This window comes from Ictalurus furcatus, chromosome 8 (genome assembly GCF_023375685.1).
Source record: "Ictalurus furcatus strain D&B chromosome 8, Billie_1.0, whole genome shotgun sequence".
NCBI classification, from domain to species: domain Eukaryota; kingdom Metazoa; phylum Chordata; class Actinopteri; order Siluriformes; family Ictaluridae; genus Ictalurus; species Ictalurus furcatus.
The window spans coordinates 11,193,441-11,213,034 of record NC_071262.1 but is presented as its reverse complement, the minus strand read 5'-3'; the positions used below and the strand labels follow the sequence as shown (position 1 = coordinate 11,213,034).

Below are 19,594 nucleotides of genomic sequence, written 5' to 3'. Positions count from 1 at the left end.
TTTGAAACTGGAGAAATCATCATTGTAAGTTGCATTTTCAGTTGAATTTGGGGAAACCGCTTGAAGCATTTGTTGTGTTGAAGTATTTCAATTGCTTTTGTTTGATTTGTTCATTACAAACAGCTGGAAGTCTGCAAATTTTGACAATAAAGCTGATTTGCAATGGGGGTTGAATCATTTTGGTTGCAACTGTATATCCCTGCCTTGTGTCTAGTGTTTCCAGGGTAGGCTATGGCTCTACCATGACCCTGACCAGGACAGTATTTTATAAATGTTTGTGTGGTGAGTGCAAATGCACTGATGTTTCCCTGGTGAAAACAAACGATATTAAATTGTGTTTGGCACACAGTGGCAATATGTTGGCTATTTTGCATTGAAGCAGTTCCTCCAATCTGCAGATAATGAACACTCTGCAAGTGAGTTGATTGACTCCTTGTGGTTCTCTTTCCTGGTGGTGGAACATTTAAAATATCTGCCAACTCTCTGCCAGCTTAGTTTATACATGTGATCAGGTGTGGTTGGGATAATCTACGCTGCCTGATGTGCACATCAGCCCTGTAGAATATGCATTGGGCTTGATGCCAAAGAAGCCTTGCATAAGATGGTACAGGTTATAGACCTGTCTGTGTCTGTAGGATATCAGTATTTTGTTGTTCTGCAACCCCACTAAATTTGTCCAAAGACTTTTGTTCCCAGATGTGCTATAGAAAAGGTAGGCACAGTTCAGAACAGAACATCAGTTTCCATCCAGTTGTCAACCTGAGACGGATGAGTCGATTCCTGAAGACTCTCCTAAAGCAGGCGGGCACATGTAGTAGTAATGGAGCCTGTTGTGGATGCTTAGGGATCCCTCTGGGTTTCCTGGAAATGTGAGCGTTCCAGAAGTGGGTCATCAGCCTGCAGTTGGACCCCAAACACCATGGACTGAAATGTGTCCTGGTTTCAGTAAAAGGAGCCCAAGAATTGACTCACTGGAGGCATAGAGCACACCAAATATTCGGACTGGGAGACAGATCATCACCACGTATGCCTGGGGGTCTGGGTGGTAACACAGCCGTATTGGGCGTATGTGCCCGAAACCCCCTCCTCAACCCAAGTGTAAGACCGGAACATATTAACCAGCTGGAAGAGCAGTCCACCTGACCCTGAAATAACTTTCTGAATGAGTACAAACTGTTTTAGGGCTAAATCTGTTTAACACCACCGTATCTATTAGCATTATCATCTATTTGTAACAAGCAACAAAATGATCGACATAGCACTATGTGGTACAAATATTAAGTGAAGTAATGAAAAAAGAAAGAGCAAAGACTAATTAAAAGACAATATATTGACGAAAACAGTTAGCACGTTCGCCTCACACCTCCAGGGTCCGAGGTTCGAGTCCAGCCATGTGTGTGCAGAGTTTGCATGTTCTCCCCGTGCTGCGGGGGTTTCCTCCGGGTACTCCGGTTTCCTCCCCCAGTCCAAAGACATGCATGGTAGGCTGATTAGTGTGTCTAAAGTGGCCGTAGTGTATGAATGGGTGTGTGAGTGTGTATGTGATTGTTGCCCTGCGATGGATTGGCACCCTGTCCAGGGTGTACCCCGCCTTGTGCCCGATGCTCCCTGGGATAGGCTCCAGGTTTCTCCGTGACCTTGAAGAAGGAGGAAGCGGTAGAAGATGGATGGATGGATGGATATTGACGAAAACAAAGAATTAAGCTACATTCTTTCTTTCTTTCTATTTTTTTAAATAAATTGATTAGGCCTACTACACTCTTGGACTTGGGACTTCATGTTCTTGTCTCTATTAAACCCTCACTTTTTGGGGAAAAAAGTGGGGAGTTTTTTATTTTGTATTTTTTCAAGTCCAAAATTGCATACCACAGTATTACACAATATGTAAAAATACACTGTGCACTGTAGTAGTTCAGTAGTACTACGCGGGTTTGGCCGTAGCCTGGTCTGCTCCTAATGGGCGTCATGGTAACTTGGCGAGAAGGAGGCGGGGCCGTTACTGCTCGCCGTGCGCGCACACACACACACACACACAGGACGAGATGACTGTGCGCAGGGCTGGAGGAATCAGGCGCATGTCAGCTATTTACGAGCATCCACTGTCTTGACGGATCGAAAGGGCTCGGCGTTTTTGTTTTGGCATGTTTGGGTCAGCGAGCGGAGCTGAAACATGGCGCCATCGGGCTCGCGCAGCGCCAAGCGGAAGTGTCAGCGAATAGTGCACTGGATCCCCGTGCTGTTCGTGTGCGCGCTCGTGGCGTGGTCCTACTACGCGTATGTGGTACAGCTCTGCGTAGGTAAGGGCGGATCGCCTGAGATGTCGGTGAACCTGAACCGTGTTAGGAGACATGTTAGGAGTTAAATCTAAATCTGTCATTGCTTTCATTAACGAGAAACCTAAGCACGTGCCTTTACTTGAAGGTTAGTCGTTAGGACATTGAGAGGTTAATATACTCATCGGGAAAACCAAGCCAAGAGCTTGTATGGGATTCTGAAGGTGTCAGGGAGCTAAAGGGTTAAAACACTCACGCCTACAAAGGAGACAAGTTAACAATGAAGGATGGAGGATTTGAATCAGAAATTTAATTAGTGATCCAATCTGTAGTTATTATTGTCCTTATTTATTTATTTATTTATTTATTTATTTACTTTTTTGTTGTTGTTTTTGAATAAAACATAATGATTCCTAAGTTGCACAGTGTCCTTTGGCCACTCACTTGTTTTTGTGCTCGAGATGTCACAAGTTCATCACCATGGACAGTGGTTACTAAGGACTGTGTTGATTCCACTCTGCTTTGGTTTATGAAGAGACAGAGATTCCGAGCGAATGGATGCAAGCAAGAGAAATGTCCCTGGCTGAAGTGTAGTGAAGCCAGAGGTTAGTTTGAGGGAGGTATGTTGGAAGCCGAGAGAATGGTCCCAACTGCTACTGCTGCTGAGTGAGACCAGCATTTACGCCGAACTGAAATGCAGACAGACCGTCTATATTGACAGTCTCTTCATTGTTGGCACTCAAAATCACTGTGGCTGCAGGGTAGGATAAAAAAATAAGCAAAGATGTAATAAAATAATACATTCAACAGCCTACAGAGGTGTATTACATTAGAGCTAATACATCATCGTGAAGGGTGCTTTGGGATGTTTTACCAGTTGAATGTAAGATTAGATTAATGAGTCTTGTATCACATGTCTACCATCCAGTAGGTTCCAACATAATTTAATACAAACAAGTAAGGCTTTTTTTTTGGGTGCTGGACTGTCCTCTGTGAGTGTTACTATCAAGCAGAAGGGCAGCGGCTGATTCATCCATGAGGCAGCATGTGGCGTACAATAGATACAACAGAACTTTTTATGAGTGTGTGACCAGCTGATTAAATGTCTCAGAGCTAATCCCATCACCAGAGAACTAATCTCCTGCTTGACCTGTTTGTTTGTTTTTTGTTTTGTTTTGGTCATACAGTTTTTGCTCCTGCAATAATCAAATTCTTCATTTTTTTAGGTGTGTTCTATGCTGTTTATTTTTCAACTAGTTTATTTTTGCAGCTGTTCGTTTCATGTAAGCTACTGGATGATACCGTTGTGCTCATAAATTTACATACCCCCTGAAAAATCTGCAAAATGTTAATAATTGGAAAAAAAAAAATGAGGGAGCATAAAATTGCATTTAGTTTTTTATTTAGTTCTACCCCGAATAAGCTATTTCACATAACAGATGTTTACATATAGTCCACAAGACACAATAATAACTGAATTTACACAAATGAACCTGTTCAAAAGTTTACATACCCTTAATTCGTAATACTGTGTGTTGTTACCTGGATGATCAGCGACATGTTTTTATGTTTTGTGAGAGTTGTTCATGAGTCCCTTGTTTGACCTGAGCAGTTAAACTGCCCACTGTCCTTTGAGATCAAAAGATGAATAGGAGACGATAGATCAGAATTTCAGCGTTCAAAAGGTGCCCTGTTCTAAGTTGTTTAACACTTATAGATGTAAATATCAGAAAACGAAAGCTGAAATTCTGATCTATCCTATCATATTCATTGTTTGATCGAAACCCAAATGTCTTCAGTGTGTAGCAAAAACAATAGAATTGGCCTTGCTGTTCCAATACATTCAAAGGGGACTATATGGGTAGTTTAAAGGATAAAATATTAGCATTCCCTAGAAAAAAACAAGATACTGTTGTGTTCCTTTCTAAAAAAAAAAAAAAAACTTGCTGTTTTTCATCTTATCATAACCCAATATTTGGCTTCTTTGGGAGTGAATTCCAAACACACTGAATCAGAAAAAGAACCTGAAAAGCAAAACAGGCATATGAGAAATGAAAGGTCTGCAGCAATGTATGTGAAACTCTAAACTCAAAATAGTAATGATGGATCAGCTTGTGGACTTCCAAAACCTTGTGTATGTATTATCAGTCAGCTCTCTTTCCCTCTCCCTAACCCCACACTCAGCTCTCTCTGCCTCTGTCTCATCCACACACTCTCAGCTTTGTCTCCCTCTCTCACCCCCACACTCTTTAATTCATTTAATTTAATGAATTAAAATTAATTAAAACTATGGTGCTCCACATAATTAATGGACACATGACTGATTCCACTTACTTTAATCAAAGACCTCTCTCAAATAAGTAAATATTCTCTCTGATAATCTTTATAGAAATATTTTTATCTAGCTTGTTAAGTCCTAATGCTTAGCTGCTTTCCCAGTGTATGGGTGGAAACTAAAATTATACAGGCCTCCCAACTATGATATAGTCTAAATATAAACATTTCTTACCATAAGAAATCATGCCTTTTTTTTCCTTCTTTAACCTCTCATGATTTGTAGAGCAAGTTGCTTGGTATGGTGCAGTTGTTATAAACTGGGGCGGCTGAGTGTGTTGCCAATTATCATACTCATATTAAAAATGCATTGCTTGACTACATAATGATTCACTGGTCCAAAATGACATGTAACGTGCTAAATAACTATGAACTTACAATGGACAATAGCAAATACATTGTTTAGCACATCAGTTCGGATCAATCTGGATATCCTCGTGTGCTCTGCTATTGCCCAAAGTGAACAGAAAATGGGAGCATGCTAATATTAGGAGCTTCTCTGACAGACAGACAAACTGACTACTAATGCAGCAGTTTGTCAGCTTCCTTACAATTACAGTTATTAGCTCGCTCATGGTGTAATTAATGTTCAAGCATTTATAGGAAAGGAGAATGTTTTACCAGCACCATCCATTTTTGTCTTTTGCTCTGTATGCATGCCACGGCCAAATTAGAAACAAGGCTTGTTCATTTCTCAGAATGGATTAATTAAAAATATTTTTTCAAATGGGACAAAATATACTTGGGCGGTCTTCAGTATACCTGGGCATAGTGCCAGAGTATCATCTATGTATGGGAAACACTGAAACATGATTGGTATAGACTATATTTTATAACAGGAAAGAATATTTTTATCTTTTAGATGAAGATCAACCAGACAGCATAAAATTCATGATATACAGTCCCCTATGAAAGTATTGGAGCAGGAAAGCCAATTCTGTTTTATTTGCAATACACCAGTGGTTCGTAACCTATATGCGAGTGCGACCCACTTTTCAGAATGACATTGTTTTGTGACCCCCCCCCCCCCATTAGCTCATAAGCCCAGCACCCCCCCCCCCCCCCCGGTTCAATGGTTCGGACTACTCACTCAATGAGATGGTTGCGCTTGAATAGAGGATGCGAGGCGGTCCAGTCATGGCTGAGGAAAATATGCAAACGATCTTCAACCACGAGTCTAGCTATACACTTATTTTTTTAGGTACATTGGTGCTGAAAAAACAGCCTCTCAGAGATGGGTGAGTGTTAATCGGAGAGTTTTTTTCTATGTCATGCTACTCAGTTCTTGGTATTCGACGTGCACCGATATACAAAAATCCGCCAGTGATTTCTCTGTCAACCTCTGTGTACAATCATTTAAAATAAGTTTTCCCGCGACCCCCCTGCAACTGCCTTGCGACCCCCTTGGGGGTCATGACCCCCAGGTTAGGAACCGCTGCAATACACTGAAGACATCTGGGTATAAGATCAAAAAGTTAATTTTAGATGATAGATCAAAATTTAAGCTTTCATTTCCTGATATTTAAATCTAGACATCTAGATGTGTTAAACAACTTAAAACATGGTACCTTTTGTTTGATCCCAAGTGATTTTCAAGTAATCAAATATATTGGAACATATGGTTTCGTGTTGCAGAGGTGTGCCCTGTGAGATTGATTGTTTTAAACAATTAATAGCTCTCAATGTCCAGTCTTGGTTTGATCCATGGGTTTCACTTGTGAAGGCTGAATTTGTTGTAAAAAACAGAAACAAACAAACAAAAACCAGGAAAAACCAACATAAAGACCAGAGAGCTGTCTATGGGAGAAAAGCAAGCCATTATGAAGCTGAGAAAAAAGGGAAAATCTATCAGCGGCATTGGGCATAGCCGGTACAACAATTTGGAATGTCCTGAAAAAGAAAGAAACCACTGGTGTACTAACAACCAGACATCAAACAGATTGGCTATGGAAAACAACAGCAGTTGGTGACAGAAATATTATGAGAGCAGTGAAGAAAAACCCCAAAACAACAGTCATTGACCTCACCAACAACCTTCTCAGGGCAGGAGTGAAGGTATAACAATCCAGACTTCGAGAGCAGAAATATAGCAGCCATACCACACAATGCAAACCACTCATCAGCAGTAAGATTTGGATGTCCAGATTGGAATTTGCTAAAAAATACAGAAATGAGCTCCAAAAGTTCTGGAACCAAGATTAACCTCTACCAAAGTGATGGAAAGGCCAAAATGTGGAGAAAGAAAGGATTTGTTCATGGTTCAAAACATACAAGCTCATCTGTGAAACATGGTGGAGGTAGTGTCATGGGTTGAGCTTGCACGGCTGCTTTTGGAACAGGTTCACTAATCTTTATTGATGACGTAACTCATGATGAAAGCAACAGAATGAATTCAGAAGTCTGCATAAACAATATGTCTGCCAATTTACAGAGAAATGCATCTAATCTTATTGTTAGGTACTTCATCATGCAGCAAGACAATGACCCAAAACACACTGCCAACTCAACAAAGGTGGAAAAAGTGAAAGGTTTTAGACTGGCCAAGTCAATCACCAGACCTTAACCCAATTGAACATGCAATTCACATCCTGAAGAGGAGACTGAAGGGAGAAACTCCCCAAAACAAACAACAACTGAAAGAAGCTGTGGTACAAGCCTGAAAAAGGATCCCAAAAGAAGATTTCAAGAGCTTTGTGAGGTCAGTGGGTCCCTGACTTGATGCAGTTATTGCAAGCAAGAGATATGCCACCAAATATTAAGTGTTAATTACTTAAATTTACTTTAAGACTATCTGTTCCTATACTTTTGCTCACCAAAAAATTGGGTGGTCTGCCACCAATTTTGCCATCTTCTAAGATGTAAATACCAGGAAATAAAAGCTGAAATTCTGATCTATTGTCTCATATTCCTATTTTGATCTCAAACCCAAATGTCTTCAGTGTATACCAAAAACAAAAGAATAGGCCTTGTATTTACCGTCGCAGGGAACTGTGAGGCAAAATACATATCTACTTGTTGTATGTTCTACGTACTATTTATTTTTCTTTTTATTATCACTCAAATATAAATAAATATAAATATTTATATGTATACACTCCTGACATTTCAGATTTATATAATTGGATATAGATCTTTTATTGTAGAAGTTTACTGCTATTGACTTTAGTATTGTACTACAGCCTACCTACCTTACATTAGTACTTGTAGTATATTTCACAGCACACATGTAATCACACTCCACCTGTACAACCCACCCGACAGTGCAATTTCCAACCGTTTTATAACACTAACTGTACCGTATTGATGGTTTATCAGAAGGAATGCAGAGTAAAGATTTTATTGTACAGTTTAACTGCCTCTTTTACATATGACAACTTTTGAATCTCTGGAAAGAGCTATGTGCAAATTGCAGGACCAAAATGATTGAATTCCATTATTATATTCTGTAGTAAGACCAGCTCACACTCCCCCAAAAAATGCCAGCACCTAACAGCTCTTGGGTTCTGTAGGGTTAGTGTGTTAACCCAGTTAAAACAATTATTGAAGTTTATATGGGCAGTGTGCGAGTTCTGTTAGAAACTGCCACTGAGTTCAGTATGATTGCGGATAAATTCTGTACCATGATACCAGTGTGGTAATGTTTGAACACTTTGACTAATTACCTTGTCAATGCATGCGTCTCACCTTGACTTTGCACAAGTAAAGTTAGCACCAGTAAAGAAAAGACCCCTGTGTGAGTGTGTACTATATGTGAAGCGTGATCAGCAGCTCACTTCTGTGTTATGTAGGTTCCAGCATCAGCAACTGCGGCAGCTGTACAACATCTGCTGCCGTTACCTGATATACCACATACACTGTCATGATTTTCAGTTTCATATTTAGGTCGGATCTCTGAATTTTTCCTCTACAGGGCGTCTACAGTGAAACTTGTGTTGTTTAAATAAGGTGCATAAGATGTTTCTTTCTAGTCCTGGATTTTACTAATGAATTCTTGTCCATTAGGGTTAATCCAATGGGTAGGAAAAGAGGGCAGAGAGACGATAAACTACAAGAATACAAGCTATCCAAGCATGTTGATAGGGCTAGAGCTAGGCACCATCAGCGGAAGCTCTTACAAAAATGTTTAATTAAACCACATATTGCGTCTAACCCTTTACTTTGTTTTTCATTGTTTACACAGAAACTATTGAAAACATGGGAGAGAAAGGTAAGCAGGCATTTATATAATAATGATGAGATATTTAGAATAAGTTTAATTGGGAAAGATAAGAAAATTAAAAATTAGAGTCAAAGACTCGTTAAGCTCTGGATCACTTACATTGAACAAAGTGAAGAATATGAAGAAAAATGTAACACTTTTGTGATACTCATTATAGAACATTTTAATTAATCAGTCTTAATCAAAGTATAGTCCTTTCATGTAACCAAGGCATAAAGTGTGAAAGTGTATCAGTTTCAGACTAATCAAAGAAGCAAGTTATATCTACAATAATCCATTTAATCCACTAATACTTATGATGAAAAGTTCATCAAATGATGATCAGTATATAAGCATATGTTCATGCTGATTTTGTGGTAAAGTATAATCTTTGCATTATCTTAAAAAAAAATGCAGGCTGTGCTCACGCCACCATTAGAAAGTTGTAGTGGAAAATTTCAGAGTTGGAATCAATAGTGGCGAACAACCAAGGATTGACCAAAAGAACGGGGAAAATCCCGCCTGACAAGATAAAGAGTTCAGAATTGTATAAAAAGGCTGTGCTGGAAATGTGTAATTGAATGCTCTGCAGACTATCACAGCTTTGTTCTTGAATTAATAAAGTCTACATTTTTTGACATCTAGACCCCATCTCTACAATTTTTTTATTTGAACCTTTTGCTGAAAAAAAAAAATTCCATGACACTATTTGCTATAGATAATGCAATAATAAAAAAGCTTTTCATTTGACTCCTTCGTACAGTATCTCCACTTGTTCTTGTGTTCATGCAGAGATATCACTTTTTTAACTATTGAGTTGCCAGTTTATGAAATCTCATTTATGTAGTACCTCATATATTAGTATCTCAAAACTATGTAAAATTGTCAATTTATTAGCTATTACATAAATATACTTAACAAACTGACAAGTCAGGATGAATGGTTTTTTTTGTTTTTCAGTAGTTTACCTCATGGCGTATCATGTCTCCTTCATCATGTTTGTATGGTCATACTGGCAAACCATATTCACCAAACCAATGAACCCACTCAATGAGGTATGTAGTGTTTTTTTTTTCTTCCCAGCACTGATGTCATTTTTCAAGTAGCTATGTTAATGGATTGATCACCAAAAATAATAATTATTACAAAACAGGAAAACATTGTATTGTATCGGTAATGTATTATATAGACACTATATTTTGGATATCAAAGAAGTTCAAATACATGTAAAATCGCATTACGGTTCCATACCGTAACCATACGATGCCCAAGTGTGTGTCCTTGTCCATAACGTGTAGCGTTGGAAGGATTAAATAATATTTTATCCAATTTGACACCAAAATCACTATCTGTCAGTGTGGAACACACTATTGCTTGTCAAGTAAAAATAGAAATCAGAGCATTGTGTTTTTGTCTGGTCTGCTCAGTTCCACCTGTCACACACTGACAAAGAACTGCTGAAGCAGGAGGATCGTGTTGAATCTCAACAAGAGATTCTGAGAAGAATAGCCAAGGATTTACCCATATCCACTCGCACAACGTCTGGAGGTGAGCTGTCATTGCAAGACTTTCATATTGCCTGGTGAACTGTGACCAAGAAATATTCTACAGATGCAAGCCAAATAACAATGAGTGCACATATTTTTTCCAGTCAGTCTTTCGCAAATAAGCTTTATTCATTCTGTAGAAAAATTATCTCCATAGCTATTCGCTACTGTGATCGGTGCCATCTGGTGAAACCTGACCGATGTCACCACTGCTCAGTCTGCGACAAGTATGATTTTCTTTAATATAGACTACTTGAAATTTAGTAAGAATGTATCTTGCTGGTGTATCTTTTCAAATCCATTACTTAATACTGTTTCACAGGTGCATCTTGAAGATGGATCACCACTGTCCATGGTATGTAGTAGCTTGTGATGTTAAATACAGAGGAAGTACAAAAAAAAAAGTATTTTGAAAAAACAAAAAAAGCAGGACTCAGTCATGTGAATGTGGATATATTTAAGCAATGTTGCATGAGCAAGAATTAGAATGAGTGTTGATTTTATTTTAAGACTTCTATTAACAAGAAATGAATATTGAATAAGTGACATTCTGCAAGCAATACTGCCAAATGTTCTGTTTATTTTTTTGCTCCGCTAGAGGAAATAGTTCCTCTACACTATTTCCACACTCACTTCACAGCATGTTGGCTAGCGTACTAGCTAGCTCACATTGGTTTGTGCATTCCCGTTAAAGGTGCTTCTGGTAAAAATTTGCATCCCTTCTTCCTTTTCATCTTCATCTGCCGAGCTTTCATATTTTAAGTCAAAAGTTTCCCAAAAATGATCGTTTGCCATGTTCACTTATAATGTCGCTAACACTACTGTAGTAACCATTTCGAAATAGGAAGTGGAATTTTACATGGCGAACTCAGACGAACCGAGTGATAAAAACGTGAAATGTCCCCAGTGCGATTATAGGAAATATAGGCACTTTTGGAAAGCTGCTCGACCAATCAAATTAGTGGAACGGAACTAACTGTTATATAAAAAAATGAATGAACTTTGGCCAACTAAGAATGATATACAAGTCAAATAAGCTTGTCTTAACCTTAAATATCAAAAGATTGTTTATTAAAATATAAATTACCGTTTTTTTTTTTTAGTTTTTTGTTTTTTCGCTGTAGCTTGATATGCTGCAACAAAAAAGTAAATTTTTTTTAAGTCACATTTGTTTGTGCGTTTATGTCTTCTGACAGGGTGAACAACTGCGTGGGCTTTTCAAACTACAAGTTTTTTACACTTTTTCTTGCATATTCGTTGCTGTACTGCCTGTTTATCACTGCGACAGACCTTCAGTACTTTATTCAGTTTTGGACTGTAAGTATAAGTGATTTCTTCTTCAAGATGTCCTTCAATTGAATGGGTAGCTTAAGTAGCGTGATTAGAGTTGAGTTCAAAACAATTCTGTTGTTGGTCAGATGGGAAAAAAAAATCTCTTAAAGCATGATGGTGTTGAAATAACCCACTCTTTTATGGAATGCTTTCAGAGAATGTATTTTATTATTCACTCTTAATTTACAATACTTTAGGAAATTGGTGCACAAAACACCTAGCATTGTCTCATTATGAATGCTTGTTTTCATCTTCATACATTTGTATTTCCCTGCAAGGTGGATGGTAAAACACATGAGCGACTTAAACAATACTGGGTAGGAATTACTGGGTCAAACAGTCAATGACTGATTAATTAATAAGCTTCTGATACACTTCCGTAGTGACCTTAGCTGCAGAACATGTAGAGATGTGTAGAGCTACTAGTACAATAATTGGTAGTCATTATGGACCGCTGTGTTAGCTAATGAAATAGCAAACATGCTATGGTGTGATATAGTTTTGCTACTTACAGTTTCCATAAGTTTCCATTACAGTTTCTTAAATCCATAATTTGTGGTATGTGCTGTTTCATATCTTTTCTCAGAATGGCTTGCCAGACACTCAAGCCAAGTTCCATATTATGTTCCTGTTCTTTGCTGCCTCAATGTTCTCAGTCAGCCTGGCTTCACTGTTTGCTTATCACTGCTGGCTAATTTGCAAAAATAGATCTACCCTGGGTAAGTGACTTGAACTTAAACATCATATTATCATTATTATTATTATTATTTTAAATGAAATAACTGTTGATGACCTTGAAGTTTTGAGAATTTACAGTATTTCTGAACTATCTGCTGAGGTCTACTTGGGTGTGATGTTTATCAGGTTTCTCATGTGTGATTGCTAACCAACAGTTTTCATGATGTTTATTTACCCAGATGGTGAAAGATCCTTTACTGATTGGTTGCAACTATCAATTTAGAAGCATTTCATCTCTAAAATAATCTTAATTGGAGCTTTAATAGTATATATTTTAAGGACATGTGTGTCATTTTAGGACACACACAAAAATGTTTGCTTGAGTATGTACCCAAGACCGATTCTTGGATGGTTTATTTGGGGTCACATCATTGCAGGTTTCTTGACACAATGACAAATTAATTCTAAATCATGTCTCAGTTAACAGCATATTTACATATGCAATTTTCTGTGTGTAAATGAAAGTTAAGTTAAATTCTCACTTTTGTTTGCATCAACGCTGTTTAGCGGGTTGGATCAAGTCTTTCAGTTGAAGCTACTTGCTTGTAAAGAAATAATGCAGTTTTTGAGTGTATTGTGTTTTTAATTTCTTCACTCAGTTTATCTAGAAGACCTTATATTTTATCTTCAGATATCATATATAAACATATTATTTCCTGTCGTTGTGAATTAGGAAGTGATCCCAGAGGTTCCCAGACCACACTTTTTAGTTGAAACAGTGATCGGTTTTCAGGAAGACCTGAAAATGCTCATTGCCTATATGTTCTTTGTCTATATGCTCATTGGCAAACTGTAGTCTTGCTTTAATGGTCTTTTTAGACAGCAAATGGGTTTTCCTGTCACGCCTCCCATGCAGGTCAAACAAGCTTTTTACAGATGACCAAACATGACACCATTCAAATGGACTGAGGTCTGGAAAAAAGTGCAAGCCTGAAAATGCAATAAGACCCTAAATCAGTTTGACCGGGGTTATAGAGTTGTGTAGAGTGGGTCTTTATGATGTTTCTCGAGCACCAATAGAGTTTTTAAGCATGCCCTCATGGATTTCCGTTCTGATCTCAGATGTGTATCGCAGACGTGAGCTCTTAGGTTGATTCGATCCCTCAGTACTCTAAGTGGTCATATAACAAATGAGTTAATATAGTATTTAAATGGCCTTTATGATGGTGACAAAAATTCCACCAGTGGTGAGGGGAGGTCAGTAAGGGCATGTTAACTATCAGTATTATGAGACAGCTGCTGCTACAATGTAGCGATATAGAGGCAGTTATGTAGGATATCTTGTGTTGTAATGATAATAATAAATGTTGAATTTCATCATTTGCATTTATTTTTCATATTTAAGGTAATATTTTTTCCACAATATAACTTCCATCCTCAGAAGTCTTCCGTGCACCTGCCTTCCTTCATGGAGCTGACAAAAATGGCTTCAGTCTTGGAGTAAGCAAGAACTTCTGTCAAGTCTTTGGGGATGAAAAGAAATATTGGCTTCTGCCTGTTTTTTCCAGGTATCTCAGCTTGCACATCATCATTGCACATATAACTTGGGTCAGAAACATTCTAAGAACATATTGGGTTTCTTTGTGGTGATTTTAGCCAAGGCGATGGATGCTCCTTCCCCACATGTCTTGTGAACCCTGACCCAGAACAGCCTGCCTCACCATCTGGACATGCTGTCAAAAGGTCCATGTCTTTGTATAAATGATCAAGATCATTGTTGACTGTGACTGTTGACTTTCATTTTAATCTCAAACAAACAAAACATGGGCTTCACAAAACAAAATAAGATCTTCAAGTAGAACATCTGGCCTCTAAGAGTGCAGGCCAAATATTTCTGATTCTATTACAATATTGACATTTAAATATAGCAGTGTATAAAGTACACAATCCACACTCAAAAATGCCTATTTATACTAGTTACACTATTTTTTTATGACATTCACAACCATATTTTGGTCTCATTTTTTGTTGATTGCTAGTGATGGAGAAATCCACCAATTTCCTGCTAAACCTCTGAGAGAATCTCAAAGCCGACTGCTGAGCAATGGACAGACTTGGACTGAGAGTGACGAGACAGAGGAACAAGACCGAGAAGGTTGGTGTGTGTGTGTGTGTGTGTGTGTGTGTATATATATATATATATATATATATATATATATATATATATATATATATATATATATATATATAATATTTTTTTTAGAAAGGCAGCGCTAAATTTGGGGACTGGAGCAAGTGCTAGTATTCAGAAGCAGCCAAAGTATGAATAATACAAGCCAATAAAGCTTGCATTAGCATTGCATTAAATAATGGTTCTAAGCTCCAGGATTATCGCCATCATCAGCAAAATGAATATACTGTATAAAAAGGTAAATGAAGCACATTTCGTCTTGTGTTTCTTGGTTTAAAAATTGTTGGCACCCTTATAATTAATATGTGGTGAAGTCTCCTCTGGAGTCCTGTAATATCTAACAGGGTTGGAGGTCTTGTGAGGCTGTAGAATAAATTTAGACCATATATTTTGTCTGGCATTTGTAAAACATTGATTTTGTTTCTGCAGCCATCTACAGTCCCATCTGAAAGTACTGGAACGACAAGGCCGATTCTTTTGTTTTTGCTATACCCTGAAGACATTTGGGTTTGAGATCAAAAGATGAATATGAGAGAATAGATCAGAATTTAAGCTTTCATTTCCTGATATTTACGTATAGATGTATTAAACAACTTGGAACATGGCACCTTTTGTGGGAACCTATCCATTTTTCAAATGATCAAAATATTGGAGCATGTGACTGACAAGTGTTTTTTGTTACCCAGGTGTTCCCTGTTAGATTGACTGTTTAAAAAAATGAATAGCCCTGAATGTCTACTCTTGTTTTGAGCCCTGGGTTTCACCTGTGAAGACTGCATATGTTGTTAAAAAGGATAAACCAACATGAAGATCAGAGAGCTGTCTATGGGAGAAAAGCCAGGCATTTTGATGCTGAGACAAGAAGGAAACTCTATCCTAGCCATTGCACAATCATTTGGAATAGCCAATTCAAACATTTGGAATGTCCTGGAAAAAAAAAGAAGCAACTGGTATATTAACAACCAGACATCAAGAAGGAATACAACAAAAGTTGATGACAGAAACAAAGTGAGAGCTGTAAAGAAAACCCCTAAAACAACATTCAGTGACATCACCAACAACCTCCACAGGGCAGGGGTGAAGATATAACAATTCACCATATGAGGAAGACTTTGAGAGCAGAAATGAAGAGACCATACCACAAGATCAGCAAACCATTGATCAGCAGTAAGAATCAGAAAGCCAGATTGGGATTCATCAGGGGTAAAAAGTGGAAGGTTTTAGACTGACCAAGTCAATCACCAGACCTTAATCCAAATTAGCATGCATTTCTCTTACTGAGGAGGAAACTGAAGGGAGAAACCCACCCCCGAAACAAACAACAACTGAAAGAAGCTGTGGCACAAGCCTGGAAAAGCCTCACAAAAGAAAAATGCAACAGTTTGGGGATGTCAGTGGGTCATCGACTTGATGCAGTTATTGCAAGCAAGGGATATGCCACCAAATATTAAGTGTTATTTACTTTATTTTACTTTAAGACTATCTGTTCCTATACTTTCCTATGCTCACCTAAAAATTGGATGGTCTGCTACCAAAGATGCCATGTTCTAAGTTCTAACACATCTAGATGTAAATATCAGGAAATAAAAGCTGAAATTCCGATCTATTGTCTGATATTCATCTTTTGATCTCAAACCCAAATGTCTTCATCGTATACCCAAAACAAAATAATTGCCCTTGCCGTTACCAATGCTTTCAGAGGAGACTGAATGTGTTGATAATCTAGGTTTAGCATTAAAATATTTTAATATTTGGCGGAATTTGTGGTGCCATCAATATAATCCACGCCAACTCCCAAAAACAATTTTAATTTTGGTCTCATTTGACAGAATGCCTGAAATGCTTACATTTGCAGGCTTATATTGCTGTATCAGATCATGAGATTTTAGTGAAGTGAAGATTTGAATGTGAAGCATGTAATAAAACCAAGGTGACACAAATAATAACCCTTTAAATGATAATCTAGGTCAAGCCGCAGGTTCTACTTAAGGATATATGAGGGTGGTTTATATTGAAACAAAGTGTGTTTTGTCAACATTCTCATATGATTTGGTTCCTTGTAGTACATGTGATGTTATGAAGGAAAGTGTTGTTATGACAGAAACTGTTTGTAGGCTGATCAGCTGATTTTATGATTGATTACACAACACATAGAAACCTAGCAGACTATAGGGTAGGTGGTGTGTTGAAACACTTAATGCGTCTTTATTTTCTTAGTGTTGTTTTTTTTTTCTTCTGTCATTCTGAACAGGAGCAAGCAACCCGGCCATGAGTATAGAGAAAGAAACATAGTTTGGTCACAGTGCTGACTTGTTTAAGGAAACAAGGTTTGTTTTTTCATGTTTTTTTTTTTTTTATATACTTTATGAAATATGATATTATGACATTTGTCACAAAATAAGTAAATAAAATGTCTTTTTATTATCTCAGAGCAATGGTAATGCCAAAGAAACAGAACTTTGTCATTTACAAAATGTTTAAACAATTGTAATATTCAGTGGGGTTCAAAAGTCTGAGAGCACTAGCGATAATGCTTCAATTTTGCATTCTTTTCTAATTTAATACAACAGTTTTCATTAGAAATTATATTATTGACAACAGCTTGGTGAAAAGTCAAATCTTTGAAATATTTACATGAATTTCAGAGTTTCTTGGTATTTGGTATGTCCTCTTTTTGCTTTAACGACGGTGTGCACTCGAGTTGGCATGAACTCCACAATTCTGTGCGAAACCTTACGACCCATTTTAGATCAAATCCTTCAGAGTGTTGTCTGAACACATGCGTCAATAGAAGAGATTAGCCATGAGGAAAATCTGACCTTTTGTACAAAGTAGTTAACATGGTCAATAAATATCACACATTCGCTTACATTTACATAGGGATTTAGAAATAGTACAGAATCTTGAATATCAAATGTTCAAGATATCGAACACTTCCTTTCTTTGTTTTAAAATATTTCAAAATTCTAAAAACCTTCTATTTATTTCCAATTGTAAATGAATAATTAAAAAAAAGCCCAGATATTCAATGTAGTCTCAGACTTTTGGAACTTACTGTACATTTGTGGCCTTTCTCACATTCTTTGTCAGATCCCTATGTGGTCCTGTGTGTTTTCTGTGGAACAATGAAGAACCTTTCTTCTGCTGCAGGAAACTCTCCAGTGGATTCCATGTAATTGCTTGAGCAAGGTGCTTCTTATTAAAAGCTGACTGTGCAGTGTTACCGGAGTGTCTATATTCATTAGGACCGTTACAGTCTTTTGTACTTTTGTACAAAGTATGGAGACTTTGTGTGTGTGTGTATACTGTCCTAAATATACACAGAAAATATTGTTTGAGTGACAACAAATAATCAAGTGATTATTTACAGCTAATGCCTTGCTTGTACCTTGTGAACTTGTTTTGAGGCTAACTTTAATATGAAATTGGGATGAAACGTTGTGGTTTTGTGCATGCTGTATGGTGCATATGTATGTTCCGTTACAAATCTGAAAGTTACGAAGAAAACCTTTAAAAAAAAAAAATACAAGAGAAACTCTAATGCCTGATTGGTGTCTTGAATTGCTGACGATATGTAGCAAAGTCCTATCAAATGGTACTCCTTTTTTTTATGCTTCAGTTGTTTGCATGTGTAGGCAGACATTTGTATTTTTAATGAAGTACACATTATGATGATAACTTGTTTCATTGGCCCTGTATATCACTCATCATTCTAAAACTCTTCATTAGAGAAAATATTTTTCAGTGTTGAAATATTACGTGTAATGCGTTAACATGAACACACTCCATTTGTGTGCAGGACCAAATGAACAGGTTTTAAATCCAAGCCACTAAAGGAAATGAATTACACAGTAAACCAATGAAATGCTTTTTGCCCTCATATGCACAGCAAGAGAAAATGTTCGCTCTTTTGCACTTCAGATTAGTCGATATGTGAATAATTTTAAAGCTGACCAGAAAAACTAATTTGTTTCAATTTGCAATTACTGTAAATAGTCATTTCCTTTAGGAAAAGAACCAAAAATGAGGTCTGGTGTGTTGAGATATGAGCATTTATATGATTGTGTATACAAAAACATATGCAGTGTATGTGGACAGCATTTTGAAATCTGTTTATACAATGACCACATCATTTGCAAAAAATCTGTTTTGTGATTTTGGACACAGGCACTGAACGTATTCAAATGAACAGTCTGTCTATTGTGAAGATAATCCATCATGCACAAACAACATGAGAGAGCCACATTTTTGAAGAGGAGAGAATCTGTTTTGTGTCTACGTATCATGTTCTGCACATACAGTGCCCTTCAGAATTATTGGCACTTTTCCTAAAAATAATGAAATACTTTTTTTTTCTTATCTTTGGTCTAACAAAAGATCATGCTCATTAGATTAAAACAATAGTATTTTCTTTCAAAAAATAAATATGGCAAAAAATGTTCACCCCTAAGCAAACAATAATGACATTCTTTTTTTTAAAAAAAAAAAAAACAAAAACAAAAACTAAACTTACTTTTTCATTTGTTGTCAGTCCCCAGTAAAGTAGTTTTTCCATTTTAGTTGTCTATTGGGCGTCTAAATATGAGGTTGCAAGCCTGTAAAATTCCATCGTCACCCTTTGTTTCTTAGCATGAAAGAAACAAAGTATTTTCAACATAGAGACAGGTGATTGTTGCCCTGTATAAATCATAATAGATATAAGATGCATAAGCAGTTTAAAATACAATGAAGCACAATTGAGGCTACAACAAACAGTTTCTGAAATAGTTAGAAAAATTTCCAATAAATGAAACCCTTATGGGCACAGTCCCTCTGCACAATGAGGAGGATGGTGAAGGAACGAAAAAAGAAAAGATTGCAGACTGCTAATTCAGCGTTTTAGAATTGCATGGGTTTGTTGATTGTTGTAGTATCTGAACAACGAGCTATTTGGAATCACTGCAATAAAGTATCAGTTCCTGAGAACATCTCAGAAAATACCACACCTGAGATTCACCACTCATCATTAGAACTACGATTGCCATCATGTGCTTTTGCAGCT

The 19,594-nt window shown here is 37.3% G+C and overlaps 1 protein-coding gene across 3 annotated transcripts; it reads left to right on the top strand.

Annotated features, from left to right (window-relative positions):
* The first annotated feature begins 1,263 nt into the window (after positions 1-1,263).
* zdhhc2 (zinc finger DHHC-type palmitoyltransferase 2) lies at positions 1,264-18,811 on the top strand. 3 transcript variants are annotated; one of them, XM_053630742.1, is made up of 13 exons: positions 1,264-2,297; positions 8,788-8,814; positions 9,769-9,860; positions 10,233-10,353; positions 10,510-10,579; positions 10,675-10,707; positions 11,549-11,669; positions 12,271-12,403; positions 13,804-13,930; positions 14,019-14,105; positions 14,402-14,517; positions 16,805-16,880; positions 17,644-18,811. In XM_053630742.1, the coding sequence occupies exons 1-12, from the start codon at positions 2,171-2,173 to the stop codon at positions 16,843-16,845; spliced, it is 1,095 nt and encodes a 364-aa protein (XP_053486717.1). In that variant the 5' UTR covers positions 1,264-2,170; the 3' UTR covers positions 16,846-16,880; positions 17,644-18,811. The 3 variants fall into 3 exon arrangements, with proteins under 3 accessions (XP_053486717.1, XP_053486716.1, XP_053486718.1); XM_053630741.1 differs by having other exon boundaries at positions 9,766-9,860; XM_053630743.1 differs by lacking the exon at positions 1,264-2,297 and adding an exon at positions 6,181-7,305 and having other exon boundaries at positions 9,766-9,860.
* Positions 18,812-19,594: the final 783 nt, after the last annotated feature.

Bases quoted from the DNA above. Each gene is read 5' to 3' on its own strand.
- zdhhc2 (XM_053630741.1), top strand. From the start codon at position 2,171: ATGGCGCCATCGGGCTCGCGCAGCGCCAAGCGGAAGTGTCAGCGAATA. The intron at 8,815-9,765 runs GTAAGCAGGCAT...TTTGTTTTTCAG, and splicing joins TGAAAACATGGGAGAGAAAG to TAGTTTACCTCATGGCGTAT. The intron at 12,404-13,803 runs GTAAGTGACTTG...TTCCATCCTCAG, and splicing joins CAAAAATAGATCTACCCTGG to AAGTCTTCCGTGCACCTGCC.